The sequence below is a fragment of the Musca domestica genome, unplaced genomic scaffold, assembly GCF_030504385.1.
Source record: "Musca domestica strain aabys unplaced genomic scaffold, Musca_domestica.polishedcontigs.V.1.1 6, whole genome shotgun sequence".
Lineage (NCBI taxonomy): Eukaryota > Metazoa > Arthropoda > Insecta > Diptera > Muscidae > Musca > Musca domestica.
Window position 1 is genome coordinate 20,765,045 of NW_026712363.1, and position 27,690 is coordinate 20,792,734.

Sequence of the window (27,690 nt, forward strand, 5' to 3'; positions counted from 1 at the left end):
TGAATTTTGGCACATCCGACCGAATTCAGTCTAGAAGCAAGTCATAAAATTCGGAGAATATCGGTTCAGATATAGCTATGGCTCCCATATATATGTTTACATTTGACTTTATATTTTATAGCCATTTCAAGAGTTTACATTTTATTTGAACATACGCATTTGGTTCACAATGAACTGAATTCAATTCCATCCATCATACAAATATCATGGGAACATATATAATTAAAGATATTTTGTAAGATAAAAAGAACGCTTTTGAAACTCCATTAAAAAAAGAAATCTTAAGATAAGAAACTTAAGAAAAACTACCAAAACATTGAACCCCCATTCATTAACAGATTTCTTTAAATATATTTTTTGTTTGAATAATTTTATTTAAATTGATTAATTAGTTTTACATAATATTGACAAAAAGTTAATTTCGCTTCGGTAATAATTCAATTAAAGAGTGTGTGTGTGTGTGTGTTTGTTTGGGGGTTTGATTAAATATATTTATATAATAGAGATTAAAATAAAACAATCCGTTCTTCTTCATCATCACCATTACATTGTTATACTCTCTCTTCTTTATTGTTTTGATATATCGTTTGTGTGTATGTGTGTGTTGTATTTCAAATTAAACAAATTGATGGGTTTTCAGATATTCCAGCATACCTTGGACACTAGCATCAACATTTAGATGACCCTGTGAATTATGATGTTGACCATTTGGCATTTGACCATTACCACCTGGTGGTCCGCCACCTAAGCCAAAACCTGCAGCTTGTTGGCTGAGATGTTGCAAGAACATATCCTGAGGTGGTGGCTGTTGTTGCTGCTGCTGTGGTGGTGGCGGCATTTGTGGGGGACCCATTTGATTTTGTTGTTGCTGCTGGGGAAAAGAGAACTGTCTAAATGAAAGTATGGCTGGATCCATGGCGGTCCAATCACTGCCACCACCACTGCCATAGCCAGGCTTCTGATTTGCCATATTTTGTGGTTGTCCGAGGTTATCGTGACGCAATCCCATGCCCTGCTGTTGCTGCTGTTGCATATTGCCTAAGTGTGAGCTCCAAACATTGGGATTGGGCATTTGTAAAGGATGTGTTTGTTGTTGCTGTGGTGGCATGTGTGGAGGATTACCAGCCCCGCCGTTGTTTGTTCCAGGCAAATTCATAAAAGGCAACATTTTACTATTCTGATTGCTATGCATTCGTGGATCCATGCCTCCATAACCTCCTAAATTGCTATTATGATGGCTAAAGCCGGGCGGAGGCATGCGTAGTCTTTGCATATATTCCAGCATGGGATCTTGTTGATGTGGCGGTGTCGGTTGAGTCTGCGGTTGTTTGGGTGGACCAATTGGATTGGAGTGTGACGTAGGCACATGATTGTGCTGTTGCAGTTGCTGCTGTTCCTCCTCATTTTCAATGAGCTCAGCTAAAGCCTTTTGCGTTTCAATGAATGGATCAAAGCCTAAGTCATCGTCCGCATTGGAATTCTGTAAATATTGCGATTTCAAGTGATTTTGGTTCCCGTGCATGTTGGAGAGGTTCTTATTGAGGGCCTGTTGCTGCTGCAGTTGTTGCTGATGATGCATCATAGGATCCATTTTACCATACAACTGTTGCTTTTGTTTCTGTTGCTGCTGTTGTAGATGGGAGTTAAGCAACGAATTTGGATCCAAGAGTTGGGAATTCAAGGGTTTGTTTTCCAACAGGGACATCATGTGGAAATTATCACTTAGCGACCCCAAACCACCAGCTGCAGGGCCTCCAATACCTCCACCGTAATGCTGCAGTTTTTGTTGCTGCTGATGTTTGTGAAAATCGAAAAATTTCGACATGTTTGTTTCGAATGGTAACTGCGCGGAATTTTGCAATAGGTTTTCAGAGGACAGATTCGGTTGATGCTGCAATAAAGGATTTTGTTGGGCCATAAAGTGCGAATGTCGTCCAAGATCACTTCCCAAGGGACCCAGTGGCCCTCCCAACTGTGACACACGCATGGAGTTCAATAAAATATTGCGTTTCTGCAGTTCCTGTAACTTTCGTAAATCTTCCTGTGTTTTCAGATGAAGATGGCTATTGAGGTGCTGTTGCAACTGCTGTTGTTGTTGCATCTTCTCCTCCATTTGTTTATTCGTTTTGAGTATGACACTTTTGAAAGCATCCTCCCAATCATTACTGCAATTTAAATTACTCTGGTAACCATCAATGCCATTAATAAGATCGGGTAAATTGGGCATGGTTCTGCCAGTCAGAAGGGGATCTTCCAATAGTTTGTTGTTTAATAATGAAGCGGTATGTTGTTGCTGTTGTTGCAATGGAGGCATCTGAGAGATTTTGTCAGGATTTAAACTAAAGAAACTCCTATCATCGAAGAGACTCAACTTGGGCACATCGGAAATAGTTGTGCTTAAAAGTGTCGCGGATTGTGTACTCTCAATGGAATTCTTGATCTTATCGCCTTCATCTATTGAAGAATTTATACCATTATACAAAGGCGATTTGTTTTTATTGCCGAAAACGGAAAAGTTATCTGGGATACTGGCAGCTGTGCGCTCGATGCTTTCTGTGAATGGACATGTTGCCGATTTTTCTAGGGAGTCGGATGTTGTGATGGTAGTTGCGGGTGGCGACGCTGCTGTTGTTGTTGTTGCTGTTGCACTAGCCAGAGGCTCCTCTACGGAATTCGATTTCAGTATCTGTTGAGTTGTGGTTGTTTCCGAACTTAGATTTCCATTGCTGGCGGTACTGCTACTGCTGCTATTGCTAGTACTACTACTACTGCTGCTGCTACTACTAAGACTGCTATTACTGCTATTAGAAACGTACATGGTGTTCTCTGTTGTTGTTGTTGGTGGTGTTGCTGATTCCTGTTTGCATTCGTTTTTAGATCTGTCTCGTTCACTATTTGTAGCCTGGCTTTTGCTGTTATTGCTATCTGTGCTGGCGGCTTTTGTTTTGGAGTTGGTTTTGCTGGTTTCGACTGTCTCGGTTCTTGCTGGTAGTTCTTCTTTTCTTTGATTTTGGGAATTATTGGATGTACTGTGACTGTTTTGTTGTTGTTGTTGCTGCTGTTGTTTTCGATCCCGATCTTTATCTGTTGTTCTTGTTTTGTCACTATCCGCGACTGCCGCTGTTGCTGATTTACTGTTGTTAGTGTGTGTTGCCTCCACGGGATCTTTGCTTGCAGGATTTGTATTACTGTTGCTATTATTGTTGTGGTTGTTGTTATTGTTGGAGGTTGAGTTGGAATTTTTGTTTTTCGCTTTGCCATTCTTCTCCGGTTTCGTCTTTTCCTGTTTTTGTCGTTCTTTCTTACTTTTGGGACCACCATTCGCCGGATTTGCTTCATCCTTTTTAATTACCGGCCACACGAATAAACTAGGCCATGCCTCCGATGAGGACTGTTGGCCACCATTGACCGCTGGTGCCGTTGTACCACCACCGGAACTGTCGTGACCATTGTTAATGGCATTGGCTGATTTACTGGTAGCCAGACCACTCGATTTGTAGTTGGAATCTGTCGACTTGCCATTACCACTTAATATACCACCGGACGATGCAGATGACGACGACGGTGTTGTTGTCGACACCAAACCACCTCCTGTCGTCGAACTACCCGCAGTGGCTATTAACGCCTCATGTAAACGTTTCTCATAATCCTGATGTTTACCTTGGTGCATTTCCTCCTTGGTAAAACTAGCTTCGGGATCACCCAACTCATGCAGATACATACAATCGCTCTTGGGGCATTGTTGATTCTTCATGAAATGGCTACAGTACTTGGTGGTGCCCAAACTAGTTTTTATTAAACGGCCATCAATCGTTATGTTGTTAACGCTCTGTATGGCCCTCAGTGCGTCCGGATTGTGCACATAAGTCACATAGGCTGAAGCCGAGGGACCCTGCACTCCCGCGTACGTTGTGCTAGGATTAATAACTACCTTATGAATCTTACCATATTTGCCAAAATACTCATGTTTCTTGAGGATCTCAGCATCCGCCAACCTGGGTGGCAAGCCCACCACGAATACCAAATTCTTTTGCACCACTCTCACATTGGCCAGATGTTTACGATTTTCGGTAATTTCCTGCTTACGCTTCTGATCGCGTTGGCGTTTTTGGAATTTAAAGGCAACCATTTCCTCCTGACTAAGTGGCTTGAAATCAGCTGGATTCTCAGGATATTCCTTGCGGCATGCAGGACACAGCTGATTTTCGTCGGTACGTATTCTGTGCCAGCAGAATCTGCATATTTGATAGCCACAGGTGCAGGGAAAGAAGTTGAGATCATCAACCTCCAATGGCTCCATGCACAGTGGGCACTCCACAATGTCATCGGTGTTATTTAGATTATTCATAGTTAATTTCCAGGAAGTAGCAGCACAACTTCTTGGGTTAAGTCTATGAAAGGCGAAAAGAGTTACTGATGTTGTGTGGTTGTTGTTGCTTTTGACGACAACGACGACAACGAATGGATGAATTGATGGTTGATTGGTTACTCTGCCACAAAAGCAAGCCAGCAATCAATCAATCAACAGTTTCTTCTTACTCTAAAAGGTCTTCTTCTATTTCGTTTTTCTTCTCCTTTTCCAGAGCTCGTTTCGCTAAATTCGCAAAGATGATGTTTTCCTCTTGATTTAAATGTACTCGCCTTGGGATTTCTCTTCCACAACGAAGAAAAGTTTTCCCAATCGCTAGATCTCGTTGAGTTACAAAAAAGTGATTTTCTCGGACCCTCTCGAACAACGACGACTACGACGATGAATATGTTTGTGGTGACACAACTATTTCACAGTTAAGAAAAGTGTTGTCAATATCATTGATTGGCAGGCTAATGAGGGGGAGTATCAATATCATTCAACAAACCTATAAAAATCCGTTGAGTTTTTGCAAAAAAATTCAATATTCAAGGGCTCCTGGTATTCTATATATACGGCAATTCATATAAATAAATAATTCTACACGTTAACCTTCAGTAACTTTTTTATTCCATCAGCAGTGCTAATATTTTGGGGAAACTAACAAATTGACTATAAAGTATTCGGTATAGAAACGGGCGAATGTGTACATAACAAGCGTTTAGCGCTTCACGAATTTTCAAGCTTTGGAGAAGGAAATTAATGGCCAAAATCCAATTTCTATACCAATAAACATATTCACAATGTAATACGAACATTAAGTTTTACATTTCCATACATATATAGAACAGATGGGATATATAAAATATATATTAATATATTAAGCCTCAAAATATACTTGACGCCTAATAAGTGTTGTGTGCAACACAGCTTCTCTAAGTACTTGGTATTTAGTTACTTTATTCTCTTATTATTGCCAATCGATGGATGTGTTCAATACTCTTGCTGTTTCACTCCCGCTCATTGTTATTCATATTTACCTTTTGTAGTTGATAATTGCTTCTATGCAAAGGAAAAACATGTTATCTCTCTTCGACGAAAATACAAGTGTTAAACAAAATGCAGGCAAAAGCGTACAACGTACGGCGATAAAACGGAAATTCTACATCATAATTTTTTTCGTGAAGCTGTTAATATTTGAATAAATAAAAGGATTTTGTAAAGTAAATCCTCAAGTCTTTGGGGAAAAAAGGAAATGCAGCAACATTCAGTTAAAGTTAGTATTTGAATTCCATAAAATTTGGCAGTAGTATTTCTTCTTTGTAATCTCGAAGAAATGGAAAATAGGTTGTTCGGTTCCAGAACTGCAAGAATATAAAAGCATTTAACAATTTTTACTACGATAACCGATTTTCCCATTATAATTAAAAAAGTAGATTCTTGCAGGTTCTTGAACAGGTCAATAATAGGTATTTTTTCGTAAAAGCACAAAAGATTTTAGATTGACTTAAATTGATTTTCTCACAATTTCAAACCGAATGTGCTGTAACTTGGGAATATGTTTTTCCAGTATGTAGGAAACATCCGTGCGGAAAACTGTGCATATAGGTCCAAGTTTTGGTATAGACTCCAAATAACTGTACCTCCAAATATTCAATATTTTCCCGGAATTGTTTCAAATGTTGGTATTTGAAGATTGTAAGGCTTAACTCTAGTTTAGTAAAAACTCTTCAATTTTTTTCGAAATTTTTTATAATAGATGACAATATAGATGAAAATACTTATCCAACAAGTGGTCACATGAAGTTATAGTCAAATTATCGATTTTTTGGACCCGGATTTTTTATAAAACCCCCAAAAAGTCAAAAAATGGTCCATTATTGGGGACAACAAAATTGATGCCAAATTACACTGACACTCTTACCTTTCCAAAATGCTACAATTTGTGCTAATACCTTTACTCAATCCAGATAAATAGGTCTTTCCATCCGCATAACCCGATTCTAACCAGTTCATTAAAATGATGATAAGCTTTCAATCGATACCCATATTGTCTATATCGGGTAAGTGGATCCGGGTCCAGGCGGGGTCTTGATCCCGGACTTTCGGGTCAAAAATCTGGGGTCCCGGGTCCGCCCCCAAGAAAAAAATAGTTTCCCGGGATCAGGGTAAAAATACCTACCTCTGGAAAAAATTTCGAAAGAATCGAAGAGTTTTTACTAAACTAGAGTTGTTCCGATTGTAACGGTAATTAAAAAAGCAGCTAAGTTCTGCCGGGCCGAATTTGCTGTACATATAGGTCCAAGTTTTGGTAAACTCCATATAACTATCCCTCCAGAGGAGGGAGGTATCATTATATGAGGGCTATACGAAGACGTGTATCTGCAAACGTAATTTTTTGTCAGTAGTATCAGTTACGAGCTTCAAATACGAAATTTGAAACAATTCCGACGAATGATATCCCTAAACTCTTCAAAATACCGATTATGGGATGTAACGTTATACGGGGGTATACGAAGACATGGGCCCGGAAACGCAATTTTTTATCATAAGCTTACGAGCTTCAAATACGAAATTTGAAACATTTCCGATAAAAAAAATGCCGCTTAAATCATAAAAATAACGAATATCGGCTGGTACAGTTGTATGGGAGCTATACGATATCGTGGGCTGTGTTACAGGCGGAAAAATACCCTTGTGTAGAATTTTAGACAATTCCATTGAAAAATGTTTGCTAATTTTTCATCAAAATACCAAATATGGGCGCTATACAATATCGCAAACCGATGGTTCCTATCTTAAATTGTTTTTACTCTAGCGTGCTTACAACAGACGGACGGTCAGGGCCAAATCGTCTAGAATCTTTCGCTGATCAAGAATATATATACTTGGTTAGGTCTACAATTATTAAGAGTAACAAACTGATGCCGAACTTAATATACCCTCTATACTAGTATGTTGAAGGCTATAATAAGGAATTTGTAAACAAACGACAGAAATCGGAAAATTGTTATTTCTATTGTGCCAAATATTATTGATATAGGGAACATATGACGGCCTTCCGGATGGTTGAACTCATATCGGCTACAACATACATCTGGACACTGTAATTATCTAGATTTAATACCCTGTTCCGCAGTTTGGTGTACCGATAAAATATGAATAGATTACAAGAATAAAAATAATACAACCTTAAACTATAAAATTTGCTTCATCCTTCTAAAACATCTTGGTGACATGATAAAAAGTTTAATTTATTTGGTGAATATCTATATTTTTACAATAACAAATTAACTAAAAATATTTAAGACGCATTTTCAGAGGGCATCACGAAGTCTACGTGGAGGGCTCTACCGTTTTGTTATGTTTGGCCACAGCTTCCTGAGCCTTACTCAATTTTAATTTTCCTTCGGCAGCACGAGAACGCATCTCCTCCTCTACGGACTTGTTAAGAGTTTTGGATATGGCCTGTTTTATCTTTTGATGTTCATTGAATTTGGATTTCTTTGCTTGAATTGGAGCATCTATGGAAGAAAAACAATAAGGTTTACCATGGTTTGGTTGTAATAAATATTTGGGAAAAACTTACTTGATCTCCTTGTAAAAGCGGCACTGTTCTTTTGCTTTTGTTTCTTTTGGACACTCGCTGGGAGTTTTGCCTTCTTGAATTTTCCTTGGACCATATTAAATTCTTTTAAAATTAAGTTGCTAAGAACACAAAAAACGTGTGTTGTTGTTTTGTTTTGAAATCAAAGGGAGAAAAACAGAACAAGAGAGAGAATGATGTATTGCCGAGAGCGATTATTTTGTGAAAACGGTTATTGAATAACGAAAATTTAACGTGGCTTGGCGACACAACAATCTGTTTCAACTTTCCAACGGCAATAATATCACATTTACATGTCTGTAAAAATTGATTTCTTATTGGGAATCATAAATGGTAAATAATTAATATGGTACACAATGGAAATCAACTGAATACATTTTTTCTTATGGGAAATATTAAAGAAAAACACAGTTTTTGTATCACTTTATTGTAGAAGAAAATTTTGCGTTTTGGTGAAAAAAAGAAAAAACAACTTAATGTTAACATTTGAAGTTCCCTTCTCCCTAGGCTTGGAGGATAACAATAAACCAGCAGGTCTACGAATGGAGACCAACTGCGCATCCTTTAACCCAACCAAGTCATCATTTGAAGTTACAAGATTCTAGCTTTAAAATTGTGCTTTATATATTTAACCAATCGGCCCTACCTTGTAATTATTGGATAATACCAGAAACTAACTCCCACATTCCAAAATTAGTAAACGTTAAGACCTATTTTTAAATAGGAGAAATACACTCTGCCCCAAGGCCTATTCAATAAGGTCGCTCCGGAGGCAATTTCAGATCCTACTTTCGGTAAGGAATCAGTTAAAAAGAAACTGACAAATGTTTAAACCAGTAAGGAAAAGTCAAAAGTCTTTGTCTATGGAAGCGAGATAAACCCATAGTTACTTTGGAGGATCTACATTTAATCACTTGCTGAGTCGATTTATGCATGTCAGTCCGTCCATGTATTCTTTTGTATTTTTTATCCGATTGAGATGAAATCTTCCAAGCAGTATTTGTTTGGGCCAAGGATGAACCCTATTGAAATTGAGAATCGGTTAGAATTTAGGTATACTTCCCATATATATCTTTAACTGATTTCGGGTTAATTTTGCACCAAATGTCCGATATAAGTTCAAATGACTTCGGCACATCCAAACGAAGTCTGGAAGCAACTAATTCAAATTTGGTGAAAATCAATATAGCTACACCTCCCATATATATGTTTCATCCGATTTCGTGTTTAAGTCCCTCATATTCGTAATATGCACTCCAAAAGAACGACATTTTGTACCAGATATCAGATATAGCAGAAAAAACTTTGCCTAATTGAATCAATATCGGTTCAGTTTTGGATATAATTCCTATATACAGGGTGAGATAAAAAAAACTGCAACAAAGTCAAACGCCATAATTTTTTATTTTTTTAATTTTATTGAATGAAACCAAAAAATGTCGGAAATAGCATCAAATTTTAAAATAAGTTTAGATTTGTTCGAATTGGACAATTATGGCCTTCAAACGGCCAATGAAACCGTCACATGCTGCCCGAATGTTGCTCTGAGGTGTTTTGGCCACTTCCCGGCGAAGCGCTTCCTGAGGTGATCGACACATTGGTATTTTTCAGTGCAAACCTTGCTTTCCAAAATACGCCAGACACAATAGTCCAACGGATTGATATCCGGAAATTAAACATTCTTGGGTGGCGCGTGCTGAGTCCTGTTGTAAAGTCTAAGGTCTGCGGCCAAAATGTTTGCGTGTCCAAGGCTTTAATACACCATCCAGAATATTTTCGCGATATTATTCGGCATTGATTCTGATGCGGAGAGCGACCATCGGCTGTTATGGCGGCTCACACCATCACCATGGCCGTCGCTTGAGTTCTGGTGGCCAACCGAAGGTGCACATTTTCAGCTGACCTCTTTCGCAAGTAATCACGATCATTTTGTTTGTTTACAAACTGTTGGACAACAAATGTTTTCTAATCGGAGAAAAACAAATTCGGCCAAGCAAAGCAACTCTTTAGCCCTTTTGAGTCTATTTTCTTTCTTCTGTTACGGTGCAAGTTCTTGCACTTGTTGAAATTTCAATGGCTTTACCCCGAGCTAATTTTTCAATATTTGCAGAATGGAATATCACGAGCCATTTTTCGGCCACTGCGAAGTTTTGTAGTTTTTTCATCTAACCCTGTATTGTAGCATTTTGGATAGGTTATAGTGCCATCTATAATTTGACATATATTTCGTAGACTCCGACTTTTGGGGTTTTTTTGGGGCTCTACTTGTTGGATAGGTATTGGTTGGATAACTCGAAATGTGTTCGACACCAAATGAGGTTATTTACTCCCTGTACATCATGTGTCCGACTTCTGACGTTACTTTACCTGTCAATAATAAGGTGATTTCAGAACTCTTAAAAATGTACATATTAAATCTAGAGGGAAGGTGAAAACCATCAACATGTTTTAAAAAAATAACGAAATAAATATTTGTTTTTGAAATATAGAGACGACCACCATATTTATTAATAATTTTATTTTCATATTTCTTAAAATATTAAAAAAAAACATGTTTTTTTTTTTTGCATTTACAATAACTGAGCAACAAAATGCAATACGCTTAGCTAAATTGAATGTTACAATTTGATGACACATTTGAAATAGGGTGTACTCGCAAAGGTTCGAAATTATGTAAATTGCCGGGGCAATTTTCTGGAACTCATATATGTACATACTTCACGAGAAAACAATCAAAAGTTAAGACAAATTTCAGACATTCTCGACTACACTCTAAATCTTTAAACAAAATTTCATTTCATTTAGTTTGATATTAATAAAACATTTCACTCAATTATATGTAAAAAAATAATGTTTTCCATAAAACTACACAGCAAGTGTAGTGTAGACATTAAAGAAAATGATAATATTCTAATAAAATACCCTAATTAAATTTGAATAAATAATGTAAATTTATGTATTTTATGGGACATTTTCAATGCCTTTTTTTCGTTTTAGTGGAAACTATGATGTGATTATTGTATGTCATTTGATAAAATAACATATGTACGCTTAAAAGGGGACCCAGTTTAGCAAACAAAAATAATGTGATAAGCTATTTGTTGGCATGGTAAAATGCCCAAACTTAGGTTGAATAAATACTTAGTAGAATACAATAAATGAAGGCAAAACGCATATCAAATGTTTAACTTGTTAGTTTGCTGACAATAATACCAGTCACTATTAAGCCTATTATCACAGCAATTGCTAAAAGTATTAAAATTTTACGTCTATAACTTTGACGGTGGCTAGCAGCTTTGGCTAATTCCTCACGACCAAGTTCAACTTCATTGGCGGTATATTCAACGGAAGTCTCAATGCGTTCTGAAAGAGATCAAATATTGATATTTATTTATGACAAAAAGGAAATACTGTTTGCTACACTTACCCACATCTTCACCCTGTGCCTGCACCAGGGTGCTAATGTTACGCATTATTGAATTAACATCCAAAATATCAGCCTCTATTTGTTTAATTTGTCTTTCACGGTCCACCATTAAATCATGCTCGAATTGCATTTGTTGTTGTTCCATTTGCATTTGTCGTTGCAATAATACCTGCCTATCCGAATCATGCTGCTCACTCTGCATTTGATCGTGCATTTGGGCCAGTTGTGTTTGGTTATAGGTTTGGCGCATTGCCGTGGCAATGCGTTTTTGCACGGCCGAATACTTTTCAACCACGTTACAGAAGTCATTGGTGAGTTTTTCCAGCTGCAATTTTTGCTGTTTGTCACCACGACGCACGATAGCGGTTAAACGTTGCAAATCAGTGGTTGTTGCCTCAATGTGTGGATTTACTTTGGTATGAATATCATGGGCCTTATCACGTGTCGACTGTTGATCACGAGGTGTACCAATAATTTGTAAAATCTTATCCAATTGCTTGTATGACGAATTGATGGCCTGTATATTGTGAGCAATATCTTCGCTGAGTGACATAAATTCGGTTGGACTGAAACCGGAGAAATTCACATCGGGTATTGATGATGTTGTTCCCGTCGCGGATGTGCCACCACCAGCCATGATATTTGCCGATGTACTGGAAGTGGCACCATAATCACGATGTGATGATGACATAGTATTGAGATTTTGCGACATGTTCAGTGTTATTCGGAGATATGGCGCCGGACTCTCTCAGCCTGTCACTCTACACCACCGCCAAACAAAAGCAATGTGAGCTTAAGTTGGCTTTGTAATTAATTGGTTTTTTCTTTGTTTTAATCACGAATTTTGGCTTCTCGATAATAAGTGCTCGCTCATAGACGTATGTATTCTTGTGTGTATGGTTTTCGTTTAACTGTGGAAAAATTCAATAAACAAATAAAAAATACTGATTACAATATAAATCAAGTGTATTCTGATTGATTTCATAAAGTCAAGTATGGGAAAGTCATAAAATATGGGATGCAAATCAATCTCAGCCTATTTTTTGGAATATAAAGACTTTAGAAACTTTTGCTGTTGAATAAATATCAAGGCCCATATAAGTTCGGCCAAGAAGTCTGCTTATGACATTGTGATCTAACAATCTTTGAATTTCAAATCACAATTTTTTTTGATAGCAAATTTAGTTGTCGAATGGGCTTACTGGCCAACCTTATATAGGCCATCATGCAGATATCTACATTTTCACTTTTTGTTTCTGCCAAAAACATAATTATTTGACTAGATACATATATGTTTTCGACATAAATGTTGTATTTTTACAAAACTCAAACAGTGACGTAAAAAATATAGGGTGTGATGAAAAAACTGCAACCGACAGCTGTTAAAATTATTCTAGTGACAGCTCATTATGTCGTTTACAAGCGTCCAGAAGCATTTTGGTGAGAATTTTCTAGAAAAAAAGTTATGATGATATTATGGTCATGGAATTCAAGCGTGATTGTGTGATTTGTTTGTATTTGGCTGGAAAACCACAAGTGGCTATCGTTAGAGCACTCCAGCATTTGAATGTGAATAAATCTGTTGTGTCTCGTACAGCGATGCTTAAGAAAAAATACCTCTTTTCAGTCAAATTTCTCTTTGCTTATTTAAATCAAGAACAAAACAGTGTTAAGTCATTATTTATACAAATATTATTTATCCATTTGCTTTATAAATTAATTTGGCAAACATTCGTGTTTAAAACAATTTAATAGAACCGTAAAATATAAAGAAAAACAGAATTTTAATTTTCTCTTAAATGATCTCTTTTTTCGATTAATGTTCTAGAACACGGTTTTGAGCACCGCTGGTCTCGTACCATCGCTCGTTACCATGATACCGGTAGCGCAGCCTGACGTCAAGGAAGTGGACAGAAGAAAACAGCAACATCAGCAGAAATGGTTTGAAAAATAAATAAGCGACTTGATCGAAACACGCGTTGCAGTGGCCGAAAAATGGCTCGCGAGCTGAACATATCGCAATATTCGATTCGGCAAATGTTGAAAAATGAGTTCGGGGTAAAGCCATGGAAATTCCAAAAAGTGCAAGAACTTACACCGCAACAGAAAGAAAATACTAGACTTAAAAGAGCTAAAGAGTTGTTTCGCTTGGCCAAAAGTGGTGAACTGCCGAATTTGGTTTTCTCCAATGAGAAAACATTCGTTGCCCAGCAGTTTGTAAACAAACAAAATGATCGTGTTTACTTTCCATAGAGGTCAGCTGAAAATGTGAACCTTCGGTTGGCCACCAGAACTCAAGCGCCGGCCATGGTGATGGTGTGGGCCGCCTTAACAGCCGATGTTCGCTCTCCTCTTGGATTTATCGACCGTGGCATCAGAATAAATGCCGAATATTATCGCGAAAATATTCTGGAGCACGCACCACCCAAGAATTGTTACAAAATGAGGTTCCTCGCTTCATTTCCAGTGCACAATGGCCACCAAAATCTCCGGATAACAATCTGTTAGACTATTGTGACTGGAGTATTTCGGAAAACAAGATTGGAACTAAAAAAAATTCAAAAGTGTCGATCACCTTAAGCAAGCGCTTCGCCGGGAAAGGGCCAAAATAACGGAGAGCAACATTCGGGCAGTGTGTGACGGTTTCATTGGCCGTTTAAAAGCCAAAATTCGTGCCAAAGGTGACCAATTCGAACAAATCTAAAGTTATTCTAAATTTTGATGCTATTTTCAACATTTTTTGCATTCATTCAATAAAATTTAAAAAAATGTAAAAATTATGGCGTTTGACTTTGTTGCAGTTGTTTTTATCTCACCCTGTACAATGTTTTTGACATATGAATTATTAAGTCAATGAACGTGTTGTTTTTTACAAAACTCAGTGATGTAAACAAATACGTCGTGTTGTCGTTGTATACAATGCTCACTACGCCACTGACATTATAACGCCCTCAATTGAAATAAACAAAAAAAAAACACATTTTAATAATTTAACTGCAGTAGCATTACACAAAGCATTTCTATTGAGTTTTATAATAAAAAAAAAAAAAAAAAAACACATCCCGCATTTATTCGATGTCCAGTCGTAATATAAACGGCGATGATTCATGGTGCATTATTTCTATAATAAAAACAAAAAATCTTTGTTTTCCAATATCATAGAGACCAATAACTTTTTACTTTGCCGCCACAACGATTAAATAACAATAAACTTATGACTTACTCTAAATACCACAAGACATTGATAAAGCGTCTACAAAAAAAAAAAAAAAATAGAAATGAAACTTAAGCTATTTCCCGCATACTTCAGGGTAGAATGCAATACAATATTCAAGATAAAACAATTATAAGTTGCACATCAAAAGAGCTTCTAAGATTTGTTAAAAAGAGTGGTGTTGTCTAGATATTGGGTGGGATCGAAAGTTCCGTTGTGAAATTATATGTGTCATAAGAAACTTTATTATTCCACACTCTCAATATATCCAAAGAATCTTGGGGATGAAACACCTCATATTTCCACATCATATGTCGTCTTTCCTTTATGTGCATGTAGTTATATTAATCCACTTCCATATCAATCAAAAAAAAAATCACTTATTTTACACATATCAGATGTATAATCTTTCTTGTGTGGCTGCTTGAGTTCACTGTCAACAAAAAAAGAAACTGATGATCCCAACCAGAGGTATACCAAACATAAGTTATGTTATTTTTATATGGCTTCTTTGAGTGAGAATTTCTTCAGAACAAATAAAGAGCACAGACAAAGTGTCAACACATATTGAGATAAGAATATGGAGCACATGGACGTCAAAACCGCATGTCAAAAAGTTCCATGACATTTCGTTCTGTAACAATATGAAAAAATTAAGTATGGGAACAATAAGATTAACACGATGTGCACAAATCTGTTGAAAAAATACAAGTTTTATGCAATCTTTATTAAATTTCGATGAGAAGGTTTATTGACTGTCTGCGCTTATTTCGTATTAAAATGCGATTGAAATTTTTAATATCTTTTATCCAGATACAAATCGGCAATAGAATGTCCACATAGTGATAAGGGTATTATGTTTTTGTGCATTCCTTCGTAACATGGAGAAGGAAGCGAGATAGGCCCATAGTTACTTTTGAGGATCTTCTGTCCGTCCGTCCATGTATTCTTGTGGGCAAAATGCAGGTCGTATTTATCATCCGAAAGAGATGAAATGTTCCAAACAATATTTGTTTGGCCCAAGGACGAACCCTATTGAAAAGTCCATATGACCTGAATTTTGGTACATTCCACCGAGTTTAGTCTAGACCCAAGTACATCAAATTTGGAGAAAATCGGTTCAGATATAGCTATAGCTATAGACCCTCACATGCGTAATATGCACTCCACAAGAATGATATTTGGTACCAGATATCAGATACAGCTGTGAAATAAGCTATGTTTATAAATCTGCAGAAGAGGGAGGTCAAAGCATATCAATATCGTTTTGCCATTTGTGATATGGAAAATGCTTAAGTCGTTATATATCATGGAGGGATGTTGAATATTAGAAAAGGAGGTCCAACGCTATAAGAGAGAAACTCTGGTCAAGAAGCCTATCAGGCAGATCTGATTGGCATTCATTCAATTAAAATATGAATGTCGTCCTTAGAGTTCACCTCTCATTCATTGCAGCTGAAGAATGTTGGCAGTCTTGGCAAACCAGGCTAGTTTGTATTGGGCACGAGTTGACGAAGAAAACGTCAGCCCGACGCGTGATATAGGCCCGCACAATACGCTTTAATTGCCTGCCAAACCTACCCCAAACACTTCAGAAAGTCTTTGGCTTCAGGCCGCGAAAGTAGCCAAATTATTGAAGCTAGTTTTCGGATTTTTTTTTCAAATTGTTCAAGTTCCTTCCAAATGGTGGATGATATTAAAAGTTCGACCCGGCCGAAATTAACAGCTTTTTTACTTGTTTTCCTTTGTTTTTGATTCTTTTTACCTAAGACTATGATCAGTTTAATGAAGGTACTTAGAACTGATTCTGTGCTAATTTTCCTCTGATCGTCGTCAGCATTCTTTATAAGCACTTTGTGCCGATTTCATAGGTTTTCTTTTAATGTAGGCGTATTGTACAGCACGAAAAGAGATTGGATGTAGGAGGTTCTTGATCTAACACTCTATTTATTAAGGAGAATTGTTAGTCTGTGGGTGTTGGAAGTAGTTGATTTGGTTTCGCAGCAGTGGACATGTAAACGCCTTTTTTCAACAGAACAGGGGAGAGTGATACGATAGATATTCTTGAAAATTTATCTTAACAATTGATGTCTGTTGATGGTAGATTTTAGATTTTTTTAACTAAGACTATGATCATCTGACAGTTTAATATAGGTTCTTAGAACTGTTTATGTGCTAATTCGTCGTCAGCATTCTTTATAACAACTTTATGCCGATTCCCAGGGTTTTCTTTCTATGTAGGCATATTGTTTTCACTTGATCTTACCCTATATTTATTTGAGAGAATTCTTAGTCTGCGGTGTTTTGATAGTAATTGATTCGGTTTCCTAGCAGTGGGCATGTAAACGAGTTTTCAGCAGGACCGGGAAGGATGATAAATGGATAACCTTGATGTCTGTTGATACATGGCAGGAAAAATAACTTCTGGTCTTGCTCACTATATTAGTTTACATTTTCTACAATGAAATTCTTGCAGAAAGTAATATAACATAATTATGACATTTCATATAAGGGTTATCTTACTCTACGGCAGAGGTCAAAGAACTTGTGGAACCCAATTGAAAGACAATTTAGTTTGCTAATTTTAATCAGTGTTTACGGTATATGCTTTAGCCATCAGTACCACGCTTCAAAAGATGACTATATCATGACGACTCAAAAAGTCCCACAAAATGAAAGCACGTATTTTGGGTTTTAATGTGGTGTCACTGTTGACACTAAGTTTTGAGGTTTTTTACATTTCTATATTGCAATATGAAGTGCAATTTTGACCATTTTTAAAGCAACCCACACCATTTATTTAGCAAGATTTCCATAATTGTTTTTAGTCAATTTTTGCTCCAAATTCTTTTTATTGTAGTAAATATTCACACGACGCTTTCCCTTATCCATTATAAGTCTTATTCCCTAAGGGATATGCAATTCTAAGAAATGATTAAAACTTTACATCACCCCATTTTCAGTTTGACCACCAGAGTTTTGTTTCGTTTGTTGTCAGGGGCGAAAATGCAATGGCATAAATGTTACTAAAAAAAGGGCATCATAACCAAGTGGGAGGAGGGTGAAGAAGCCCGAAAAATCATTACTAACAACAATGCAAGTTAGGGAATTGGATAGGGGTACGGGAACAAGGCGCTGCAACAAGCAGCAATTGTTTTGCAAAAACACAAAAGACTGATATTTGCAACAAATCATTTGGTATGTTTGACACTTTAGTTGTTTGTTTACCTCACGGATGACAAATTAGCCAATTTTTTTATCTTTTGTCCGATACTGGTATTAGGTAGGAATTAACAACAAAATAAAAACAATGCGTTTTATATTTTTTCTATTGCGTTTCGAAGGAATAAACAACTTAAAACTACGCGAACCACAATGTAGGAATTACAAAATCGCCTTTAAACTAATCGATAAATGGGGAAAAACTCAAAGTCGACTGTTTCTTAATTTACGCCGAGAGCAGCTGATGCCATGAGAAGGGAAAATACGATCAGCTGTTTTAATGGCTGTGTAATGCTAGGAACACAATTGGAGCGAACGACGAATTTCGCCCTACGCGGCGACAAAATGAGCCGCGAAAATTCGTCGTATGGAACACAATACCGACGAAATTATAAAACAGCTGATGAAGTTGTTTACTTTTTGCTCATTTGTTGACTACAATGAATTATACAAGAACACATAATTCTTTACGTTCTCTATTATAATTTCACTTATGTCCATCTTCTCTATTATAAATTCACTGATATCCATCTTCACTCAGGCGCAAGTACACAAATAAATAAACAAATTAATTAGGTTTTTTTATACGAGTAACAGATAGTAGAGTGACCATAACAAATTTTAAAGTAAAAAGTAACTTTATTTACTAAAACACATAAAATTCGTACAAGTATGGCCACCTTGTACTGTTTTGTTCGCCGGTCGCCGGCGTATGAAATAGAAATAAAGCTAATTGAGTTCGCGGCGACCGACGAAATTTTCGCCGGTGCCGTGATTGTGTGCACTTCCATATACACGTATGTGTTTTATTTTTGACGGCGAACATACGCCGCGAAAAAATTCGTCGTTCGCTCCAATTGTGTTCCTAGCATAATGTGGGCTAAACACTATTCCCCAAATTGAAAATAATTGCCAAATTTTCATTTGTTTGATAAAACTGAACGACTTGTCTTTGAGAATTGGTCAACAATAATAAAGAAAGAAGCATTGTTTTATTATACAAAACGCCAACGTTGATGGCGCGGAAGTATTCTTTAACGTTTTGTAAAAATGTATTTTCTTTGAATTGTAAAATGTGGTATACCCTATTGGTTTGTGTCACAATTTGAATTTGGTGTTGCTTTTACGACGATTTCCTAGCGATTGAAATGCACGGTCCATGGTAAAAGTATAAAGGTAGATGCATCAACGCTTGGGAACATTGATATGTAAGAATTATTAAAAGGTTTTTTTCAAAAATAAGTAGATTTATACAACTACTCTTATACGATACCAATCGGAGGTTGTTATAATATTTGTTTTTCAATAATTTTTTACAAATTTGTATAATTTTTCATTAAAAATGTTCTATTTCACAATTGGTTTGACACATGGTAGAAGAATATAGGTAGATACATCGACGCTTGGGAACATTGATATGTCAAACATTTTTAAACAAAATGTTTCTCCAAATATAAGTAGATTGTTATATGTTTTCTTATACGGCGTCAATCGGAGATATTTATAATATGCGTTTTTTAACAGTTTTTACAAGTTTAAATAATTTTTCGTTCAAAAATTTTAATTGCAATATATGTTTGACAGTTCATTGTCCCAGCAACTGTGTCGATGCGTCTGCCTGCATTCTTCTGCCATGGTTTGACAGTTAATTCTTAGCAGATGCATTCTTCTACCATTGCACGTTTCTTTCAACCATTGATTTTGACAAATTGTTATTTCTATTTCCTAAATAAAAATACAAAATTAACAGGAATAGGGAATACCCAGAAAAAAAAAAAACGTTTTTATTGTACCGAGTTTGATGTAACCAACACTTTTCTCGTTTATTTCTCCATGAATTTTTTTTTACACATGTAAATGTATCATTAGTTTTTTGTCTATGTTTACATTTCTCATCCACAGTAACGACGGCGTTACTAACATTTATACATCGCCTCAGTTATCCATTCAACAGACAAAGATAAGCGTGCTCAAGTTCTCTCTTTTGTCGAACAATTATAAATATTTTTTAATTTTCCAATATTTTATTTGTTTATTTGATGGCTTTTCCTATTCTTGGAGCTCAACAAGGTACACAAAAAACTAAATCATAAGAATTTACAGAAAAACTTAATTTAAAACTTATCATTTTACCATAGAAACCAATCGAAAAATTCTGGAAGATTTACAGATTAAACGACAACTCTTGCAAAAAGGTGCTGACATTACATTGGGTACCGGCGGTCTAAACAATCTCAATACTCCCATTGCCCAGGTAAATACAGGTCCTCAAATATAGTTATTTTGTAATTCCGGAATAAAAGACTACATATTTCCAGATGCCAACATCACAGTTACTGGGCCAGCCAACGGAGTTTCAATCCAGCGGCGCAATAACTGTTCCACGAACAGTTTTCAATCCAACAAGTTCGACAACGTTGGGTTATTTTGTGAGTCAAGACTCACATTACGGTAATTCGTTCATACCAGTATTGCCCCGTTTGGATCCCCTACCGCCAAATCATACTGCTAAATAGGGTTAAATTTTAAATTTCAAAACCATTTTTTAATTTATTTTTGTGCAAGAGAATAATTACGCTGACAATGGCACGAATGCGCATGAAGAAATTGGAGGAGTTTTTGTCCGGTGTTGACGGTTTCGAAAAACCAAAAATCTTGTTGGAACAATATCCTACGCCTCCTCATATAGCTAGCTGTGTCTTGTATAACGTTCAGGTAAATTTGCATTGTTATTGAAGGACTCAGTTGATGTTATTAGAAAATACAAATTCTTTATTTTTAGGCTCAATATTTTGATTTGGAAGATAAATTAGTGGGTGATCTCGGATGTGGCTGTGGAATGTTAAGCATCGGCTCCTTTTTATTGGGAGCACAGCTTACAATTGGTTTTGAATTGGACCCTGATGCTATAGATGTAAGTTAAATAAAATATAGATTATTCTAAATTTTTAGTACTATGCATTAACGATGTATTCCTTTATCTTGAAGGGATATAAAGGAATATAACGGCTATTTTTTCTGTTCCCTTTTTAATTTTCACTTATTTTTCCAGATTTTCCGCAATAATGTTACTGAAATGGAAATACCTGCCATTGATTGTGTTCAAACTAATGTATTGGAGCTTACTGGGTCGAAATGGGAAAATGCTTTTGATACAATTGTAACCAATCCTCCATTTGGTACAAAACACAATGCCGGTATGGATATGAAATTTGTTGAGACTGGCATACATTTGGCCACCGGTGCTGTATATTCCCTACACAAAACTTCAACGAGGTGCGATCAATAACAAGTTATTTATTTTATAAATTGTTATAATATTTCATTCTATTTCCAGAGATTACATACACAAAAAATCCAAAGATTGGAAAGTGAAAGGTGAAGTAGTGGCCCAGCTAAACTATAACATAGACAACAGCTATAAATTTCATAAAAGCAAATCGGTTGATATTGAAGTGGATTTTTGGCGTTTCGATGTAACGGAAAAGGAGCTGTAATATACATTTGTAGCGAATTGCAAAAATTTTACCATTTTATTTACAGAATTAAAACATTTATTATGTTTATTATTATATTAAATATACAAAAAAGCAATGATGATTGTGTGCATTTATAACAAAACTCACAATTGATTTTTTTTAAAGCTTAATAGCGGTAAAACGGGAAATTCGGGGAAAATACTTAAAATTAATGTTTTATATATGTGTTCAGACTCTGATTACTCGACATTGAAAACAACACCTTGGGCACAAGCCAATTCTCCAGAATGATTGACGGTTATGGTGGCACGTTTACAGTACTGTTTCCAGGCATCTGAGCCAGATTCACGACCACCGCCAGTGTGTTTCTCACCACCGAAGGCTCCTCCAATTTCAGCACCATTTGTGGTGGTGTTAATGTTGACAATGCCACAATCGGAACCTTGGGCGCCAATCCATTTGAATGCCTTCGACATGTTTTCGGTGAAGATGGCCGACGAGAGACCTTGATCGACTTCGTTATTCCATTCAATAGCTTCTTCAACAGATTTGGTCTTCAATACATAGACAATGGGAGCGAAAGTTTCACGATGTACGACAGGAGCATCATGTGCTAAACCGGTAATAACAGTGGGTTCGACGAAGAATCCTTCACGGTTAATAACATTACCGCCAAAGGCCACTTTACCGCCCAATTTAACAGCATCAGCAATGGTATTCTTATAACCATCAATATTTAGTTGGGAATGAACAGGACCCACTAGGGTATTTGCATCCAATTGATGACCAATGCGAGACAAAACCTGCTTATATTTGCCACATAATTCCTTGACGAATTGATCATAGAGCTTCTCATGGACAATAATACGTCTGGTGGTAGTACAACGTTGTCCAGATGTGCCAATGCAACCGAACAGGGCAGCATCCAAAGCCATTTTCAAATTGGCATCTTCATTAATTACCAAGGCATTGTTACCGCCCAATTCCAAAATGACTTTGCCGAAGCGTTTTTGTACCTCCACTCCAACATCGCGTCCTGTTTGACAGCTGCCGGTAAAGGAAACCAATTTGACGCGTTTATCGCTAACCAATTTCTTGCCAACATCTGCGCCACCTTGGCACAATGTTGTGATTGGAGGCAAGTTATTGCGTTTCAAGACATCGGCGACAATTTTAGTGGTGGCCACCGAAACTAAGGAGGTGGTTGGGGCTCCCTTCCACAAAACACTGTTGCCGCAGGTCTGTAAAAGAGAAAGAGAAATTACTTCTATAACTTTTAATACAAGCAATGTTCTACTTACCAAGGCAATGGCAGCATTCCAGCCAAAAACGGCATTGGGGAAATTATAGGCCGAAATAACGCCCACCAAACCCAATGGACGCCATGCTTCCAAAATTGTGTGTTCAGCTCTTTCCGAGTTAATCATTTGGCCAGCATAGATGCGTGACAGACCCACAGCATAATCACAGATATCAATGAATTCTTGGACTTCACCTTGACCTTCACTGTAGATCTTACCAACTTCCAAGCTTACCAATTTACCCAAAGGCTCCTTGTATTTGCGTAATTCATCACCAATTTGTCGTACAATTTCACCTCTAACGGGAGCAGGTACTTGACACCATTCTTTGTAAGCTTCCACTCCCACCTTTATGGATTCTTCCATTTCTTGAACTGTGCCAGAGCGAACACTGGCAATTGCTTTACCGGTACCAGGATCAATCGAAGTGACAACTTCTCCTGAACCTTTCCATGAGCCAGTGAATACACCGGGATTTTCACGTTCCAATCCAACATCCTTAAGGAAAGCGTACTCTGGAGAATCAATTAAATAACTATTGGCCTTCAGAGCAGAGCTAAGGTGGAGAGATGCTACTCTTTGTGCCTGATGCAAAGGAGCATTTTTCAGTAAACTAACGGCACGGAAAAGTTGAGACATTCTGCACGGAAAGAAAGGGATACAAATAATTAAAAACTATTTCATGATGATGATTTCCGATTTTATTGGACTGTATTCAAGGTCTGGGACTTGAAAAAGAGGAAATAAGCTGGCATGTATCAAATAAGGATTTGAAAGATAAATATAAAGGGCACTTTCTTAAGGTAAGGATAGAACTTTCTTCATTTTTAGCGTGTTTTTGGCCACAGCTATGAAATCAGAAAGTAAGCTACGATATCTTTCATTCAGGAGTGGTGAACTTTTTGGAGTGCCACAATTTTAACCGCCGTTGACGACCATGTTTTATTAAAGAATTATATATTACCATATTATATCTACCTATCTTATCGTTTCAAGAGATATCTGCCCAACTTAACCACGAAATAGGTAAATTTCGATTTTTTGTTTGTTTCTAATTTTAAAATTTCATAAAAAATACGTTTTTTTCAAATACACACCCATTCTCTAATCTCAATATTTACAAAATGTGATAATCTAATGCCTACAGCAGCAAAACTCATTAACATTTGTATGTACGTTTCAAAACCCTTATCAATGAAATCTTCTGAATTATTGCGGGAACTCATGTCGTTCGATATGTTTATTTGTTTCTATGGAATACTTTAGAATAAATATCTCACGAAACGTATGATAGACATTCAATACTGCTTGTTTTGTTTTTCTCCAATGATAAGAAATCTCAACATCGACACCATAAATGTATAGGCACCAGAACTTATCTCTGAATGTAGGTTTGTATTATATATAAACTCAACAATTCGAGATAAATTTTGAAGCAATGAAAGTTTTTTTTTAGTAAACAGAGATAAACCAGCGACATACGATTAGGAGTGTCTTAGAAACATGTTTGCAACAAATTGTTAAATTTGTGATAAAGGTAAAAAAGTCAATTTTACATTTAAGGACGTTCTAAAAACGAAATCCAATCCAATAATTCGGTTCCAATAACACCTTTATCCCCAAGTTTCTCCGCTGCGAGGAGGGATATAAATGACAGACCAATGCTTGAAAATGTTGGCCAGCGGGGAAATAAATCGGAGCAGGTTGTATGTGGAAAATAAATACAATTCTGATCCGTATTGTATAAACGCTTGGTTAATATGGTTGAGGAAGAACAATTGAAAAAGCCGTTAAGTACACTTATACCTTTTTATACCCTCCACCATACATAGTGTAGAGGGTATATTAAGTTCGTTATTCCATCTAAATAATTTTAGAATTCGTAATGGGTACTATAGCCTATGACAAAGAATGCATATGCAGGCCCACGTCTTCGTATAGCCTACATATAATGGTGCCTCCCAATATTTGGTATTTTTATGTTTTTAGCGACATTTTTTACCGGAGTTGTTTCAAATTTCGTATTTAGGGTTTGGAACTAAATGGGAACTACAGTCTATGACAAAAAATTGTCTATGTAGGTCCAGGTCTTCGTATAGGACCCATATATCAAAGAACCCATATATCAGCACCCCTCTATATTTGGTATTTTCACGATTTTATGTACAATATTAACCGAAATCGTTTGAAATTTCGTATTTGAAGTTCCTAATAGGTACTACAGCCTGTGACAGAAATTGTCTATGCATGTCCAAGTCTTCGTACAGCCCCGATATTTTTTTTTTTAATTTCAACCTTTTGTGGGGTTGGTACCAGAAGGAGTGGACCGATATTGCCCATCTCCGAACTCGATCTAAGTTTGATAATAATATTACGATGTACCAAGTTTGGACCAAATCGAATACTCCCTTCGAGAGTTATCGTGCGCACCAGCCAGCCAGACAGACGGACGGACGGACATCGCTAGATCGACTCCAAATCTGTTTCCTGAAACAGATTTGGTCAAGAGAGACCTAAAATCATTATTTCCATGAGGCACGTTTTGGCCGTATCAAATGATATATACCCTCTGTAGCCATATGACTGAGGGTATAAAAAATATACATAGAAATAAAACAACTATATAACAAAAACTAAAATAATGCTCGGCAAGATTAGAATCTGCTCGATTTTGAACGAATTTTGTTCCCACTCAAAAACAAGAAAAATATGTTCATTCATGCTCGAGCGACATCGAAAAATTGTGTTTGTTCGATTCTCTCGAATTCGAGTGACTTTCACTATTTGAACAAATTCGAGCGAGTTTTTCGGAGGTCTGTAGGTCTATTTTGTAACTTTTTAGCAATTTTACTAATTTTTTATTTTTTTTTTCAAAAACTATATTTGTTTTTTTGTTTAACAACTTTTCAATCGATAAAAGTTACAGAATAGGTCTACTGGTGCATATACAATGGATATGTAAATATACATTTTAAAAATAAAATATCAAATGAAAATGTTTGAAAAAAAATTGAATCATATGATTGCATGACATAAGGTGGAAATACAAATCGAAGTAAGTCAAAGTAAAACTCCTCTGTTCCTCTAAGAAGAAGCCAGCCGATGACTTAAGCCCGCCAAATATGCGCTTTATGTATTCCCACCCATAGGCCTTGGACATTTCTTTCCTCCATAAAAGCTTTCATCACACATTTTCGTTGCGTGTGATAGATATTGCTGGACAAAATTCAAACTTTTGAAAATATTCGAATTTTAATAGAAACACTTTTCGATTCGTTTTTTGCAAAAATGATTTTTGCTACACAATTTTCATATCAATTTATTTTTTAAATTGTTATTGGAATATAATCTTTTTGATTTAGAAAACATTCCATTGATATTTGAAATTTAAATTAATGTTTAGCCTTTATTATCAAACAATTTAAATACTTCTTAAGATTTTTAATCATTTTAGACTTTTTGTCATTTAACCTAGAGGTTTATTTTTTTCTAAACCCCAAATCACTTGTTTATTAATTTGTTGCAATTTTATCACGCTATTGTTGTACTAATTGAGTGATAATGCCACCATCTCAACGATTATGATCATATAAAATTCACTTTGTTATTGTTGTTTTGGTACTCACTTGTTTGAATTGTGATAAGAGGTTTAGTCTTATTTATTATTTCGAAAAAATCCAAGTCAGGACCGGCTCGCAATTGTTTTGTGTTCAAGTCTATACGACGTCTCTGGTACAACTGAAAAGTACTTTCAATTTTCCTCTTCTCTGGAGTAAATTGCGCAGGCCTTTTTTACGCTACGAGTTCTTATCAGTAGAGCCGGCTTTTTGAAACCATATGTGCCATATGTTTGTATGGTTTGAATTGCATTGATGATATGGCAATAGGGCTACCATAACCTATCGTAGTTGAGATAATGAGCACAAATAAAAATAAGAATGTTTTGGTCATTGTTGTTTCAAGGTTTTTTTTTTTAAATTCAAATAACACGAAGGTAATGACGTTAAAAACATTTTAAACGTTGTGTTTTTCTTCGCCGTAACACAAAGCCCATTGTTAATCAATTTTTACATTCAGCCCTATATTTTTACAATTGTCTTATCATGTATACCTCCAATAGATTTTAATTAAAAAAAATAAAAAATGGAAAAAGTATATATAATCTTTGTGTATTTCTCATTCCCCATTTTTGATTCCTGTATTTCTAAACTTTGGCAACCCTTTTATATGAAAAACAAATTAACAGCCGGCATATTGATAACAGTCATCTCATACACACATACATGCGTACACATGTAATCATAAATCTATAAAACTGTCACTATGAGCGAGAGAGATTGCACTTTTTCTTATCAACCTCTCATAAATAGACTAAAATTGCTGATAAAAAGGACAACAGCAAACATTTGCTTACCCCTCATTGTTTGATAAACAAGAATTATCTTTCAATATTTTGTGAATTTGGGATCACTTAACAACAAAAACAAGTTAATGTCCTAATTTGTGGAAATTTTCACTTGGTTTCCGATGCCTTTCACACTCAAAGTGGATTTCTCTTCTGTTTTGCAAGTTTAATACATGATAGAAGAATGCAGATAATTTTGAAATTAAAAATTTTGTTTTCTTTCTTATTTTATTTTGGCTTGAGGTCAGTAGAATAAAAAACAATTAATTTTGTTTCATCATTTTATTTCCAATATTTCGATCGGCATCGACGATCTTCATCAGGGATTGAACTTAAAAAAAAAAAAAAAAACAAATAACATGCATTTTAATATTTTAAAATTTTAAACATAATTAACAATTATAATAATTACATTTGTTTATATTCTTAAAAACAATTTCACTTCCACATCACATTACAGAGATTTTCAGACTAAACTTTTCGGTGTCTTTCTATTGTGTTTCTATAAATTTGCGCACAGTGTTCTGTGTCTGATTTGTAATTCATTCTATTTTCAATAGGGACATTAATTATGTGAAGCATTTCCAACATGTATCTTCGCTTGTAATTGTTCTCTTGTGTTAATATGTCAACATTTTTAAAATTAGGAGTATGTCCGGTTGTTGCACAGTGTGCGGCAAGTGCTGT

At 36.1% G+C, this 27,690-nt stretch overlaps 6 protein-coding genes across 8 annotated transcripts; 2 read left to right on the forward strand and 4 right to left on the reverse strand.

The window, feature by feature from the left end:
- Positions 1–349: 349 nt before the first annotated feature.
- LOC101889074 (putative uncharacterized protein DDB_G0271606) lies at positions 350–5,016 on the reverse strand. Of its 2 annotated transcripts, XM_011295072.3 has the most exons (3): positions 4,857–5,016; positions 4,540–4,774; positions 350–4,391 (listed from the first exon to the last, which is right to left on the reverse strand). In XM_011295072.3, exon 3 carries the CDS (start codon positions 4,346–4,348, stop codon positions 617–619), a length of 3,732 nt encoding a protein of 1,243 aa, XP_011293374.2. In that variant the 5' UTR covers positions 4,349–4,391; positions 4,540–4,774; positions 4,857–5,016; the 3' UTR covers positions 350–616. The 2 variants fall into 2 exon arrangements, with proteins under 2 accessions (XP_011293374.2, XP_005185632.2); XM_005185575.4 differs by having other exon boundaries at positions 350–4,774.
- A 2,565-nt stretch (positions 5,017–7,581) lies between these two features.
- LOC101888893 (uncharacterized) lies at positions 7,582–8,136 on the reverse strand. Its single transcript, XM_005185574.4, has 2 exons — positions 7,938–8,136; positions 7,582–7,872 (listed from the first exon to the last, which is right to left on the reverse strand). The coding sequence occupies exons 1-2, from the start codon at positions 8,029–8,031 to the stop codon at positions 7,685–7,687; spliced, it is 282 nt and encodes a 93-aa protein (XP_005185631.1). The 5' UTR covers positions 8,032–8,136; the 3' UTR covers positions 7,582–7,684.
- A 2,290-nt stretch (positions 8,137–10,426) lies between these two features.
- LOC101888713 (syntaxin-12) lies at positions 10,427–18,006 on the reverse strand. The gene is made up of 3 exons (XM_005185573.4): positions 17,825–18,006; positions 11,383–12,293; positions 10,427–11,318 (listed from the first exon to the last, which is right to left on the reverse strand). Exons 2-3 carry the CDS (start codon positions 12,092–12,094, stop codon positions 11,140–11,142), a joined length of 891 nt encoding a protein of 296 aa, XP_005185630.2. The 5' UTR covers positions 12,095–12,293; positions 17,825–18,006; the 3' UTR covers positions 10,427–11,139.
- Positions 18,007–19,728: 1,722 nt separating this feature from the next.
- On the forward strand, positions 19,729–20,334 carry LOC101888366 (SOSS complex subunit C homolog). Of its 2 annotated transcripts, none has more exons than XM_011295071.3 (3): positions 19,729–19,888; positions 19,957–20,072; positions 20,137–20,334. In XM_011295071.3, exons 1-3 carry the CDS (start codon positions 19,858–19,860, stop codon positions 20,332–20,334), a joined length of 345 nt encoding a protein of 114 aa, XP_011293373.1. In that variant the 5' UTR covers positions 19,729–19,857. The 2 variants fall into 2 exon arrangements, with proteins under 2 accessions (XP_011293373.1, XP_058985113.1); XM_059129130.1 differs by having other exon boundaries at positions 20,152–20,334.
- Positions 20,335–20,400: 66 nt separating this feature from the next.
- On the forward strand, positions 20,401–21,439 carry LOC101888534 (rRNA N6-adenosine-methyltransferase Mettl5). The gene is made up of 4 exons (XM_005185572.4): positions 20,401–20,533; positions 20,601–20,732; positions 20,871–21,094; positions 21,156–21,439. The coding sequence occupies exons 1-4, from the start codon at positions 20,402–20,404 to the stop codon at positions 21,313–21,315; spliced, it is 648 nt and encodes a 215-aa protein (XP_005185629.1). The 5' UTR covers position 20,401; the 3' UTR covers positions 21,316–21,439.
- LOC101888197 (putative aldehyde dehydrogenase family 7 member A1 homolog) lies at positions 21,350–26,382 on the reverse strand. The gene is made up of 3 exons (XM_005185570.4): positions 26,225–26,382; positions 22,599–23,238; positions 21,350–22,538 (listed from the first exon to the last, which is right to left on the reverse strand). The coding sequence occupies exons 2-3, from the start codon at positions 23,235–23,237 to the stop codon at positions 21,537–21,539; spliced, it is 1,641 nt and encodes a 546-aa protein (XP_005185627.1). The 5' UTR covers position 23,238; positions 26,225–26,382; the 3' UTR covers positions 21,350–21,536.
- Between the last annotated feature and the right edge of the window lie 1,308 nt (positions 26,383–27,690).

Bases quoted from the DNA above. Each gene is read 5' to 3' on its own strand.
- LOC101888366 (XM_011295071.3), top strand. From the start codon at position 19,858: ATGGCTTTTCCTATTCTTGGAGCTCAACAAG. The intron at 19,889-19,956 runs GTACACAAAAAA...ATTTTACCATAG, and splicing joins TATTCTTGGAGCTCAACAAG to AAACCAATCGAAAAATTCTG. The intron at 20,073-20,136 runs GTAAATACAGGT...ACATATTTCCAG, and splicing joins TCAATACTCCCATTGCCCAG to ATGCCAACATCACAGTTACT.
- LOC101889074 (XM_011295072.3), bottom strand. From the start codon at position 4,348: ATGAATAATCTAAATAACACCGATGACATTGTGGAGTGCCCACTGTGC.
- LOC101888534 (XM_005185572.4), top strand. From the start codon at position 20,402: ATGGCACGAATGCGCATGAAGAAATTGGAGGAGTTTTTGTCCGGTGTT. The intron at 20,733-20,870 runs GTAAGTTAAATA...TTATTTTTCCAG, and splicing joins TGGACCCTGATGCTATAGAT to ATTTTCCGCAATAATGTTAC. The intron at 21,095-21,155 runs GTGCGATCAATA...TTCTATTTCCAG, and splicing joins CTACACAAAACTTCAACGAG to AGATTACATACACAAAAAAT.
- LOC101888713 (XM_005185573.4), bottom strand. From the start codon at position 12,094: ATGTCGCAAAATCTCAATACTATGTCATCATCACATCGTGATTATGGT. The intron at 11,319-11,382 runs GTAAGTGTAGCA...GATCTCTTTCAG, and splicing joins GGCACAGGGTGAAGATGTGG to AACGCATTGAGACTTCCGTT.
- LOC101888197 (XM_005185570.4), bottom strand. From the start codon at position 23,237: ATGTCTCAACTTTTCCGTGCCGTTAGTTTACTGAAAAATGCTCCTTTG. The intron at 22,539-22,598 runs GTAAGTAGAACA...TCTCTTTTACAG, and splicing joins GGAATGCTGCCATTGCCTTG to ACCTGCGGCAACAGTGTTTT.
- LOC101888893 (XM_005185574.4), bottom strand. From the start codon at position 8,031: ATGGTCCAAGGAAAATTCAAGAAGGCAAAACTCCCAGCGAGTGTCCAA. The intron at 7,873-7,937 runs GTAAGTTTTTCC...TTTCTTCCATAG, and splicing joins CGCTTTTACAAGGAGATCAA to ATGCTCCAATTCAAGCAAAG.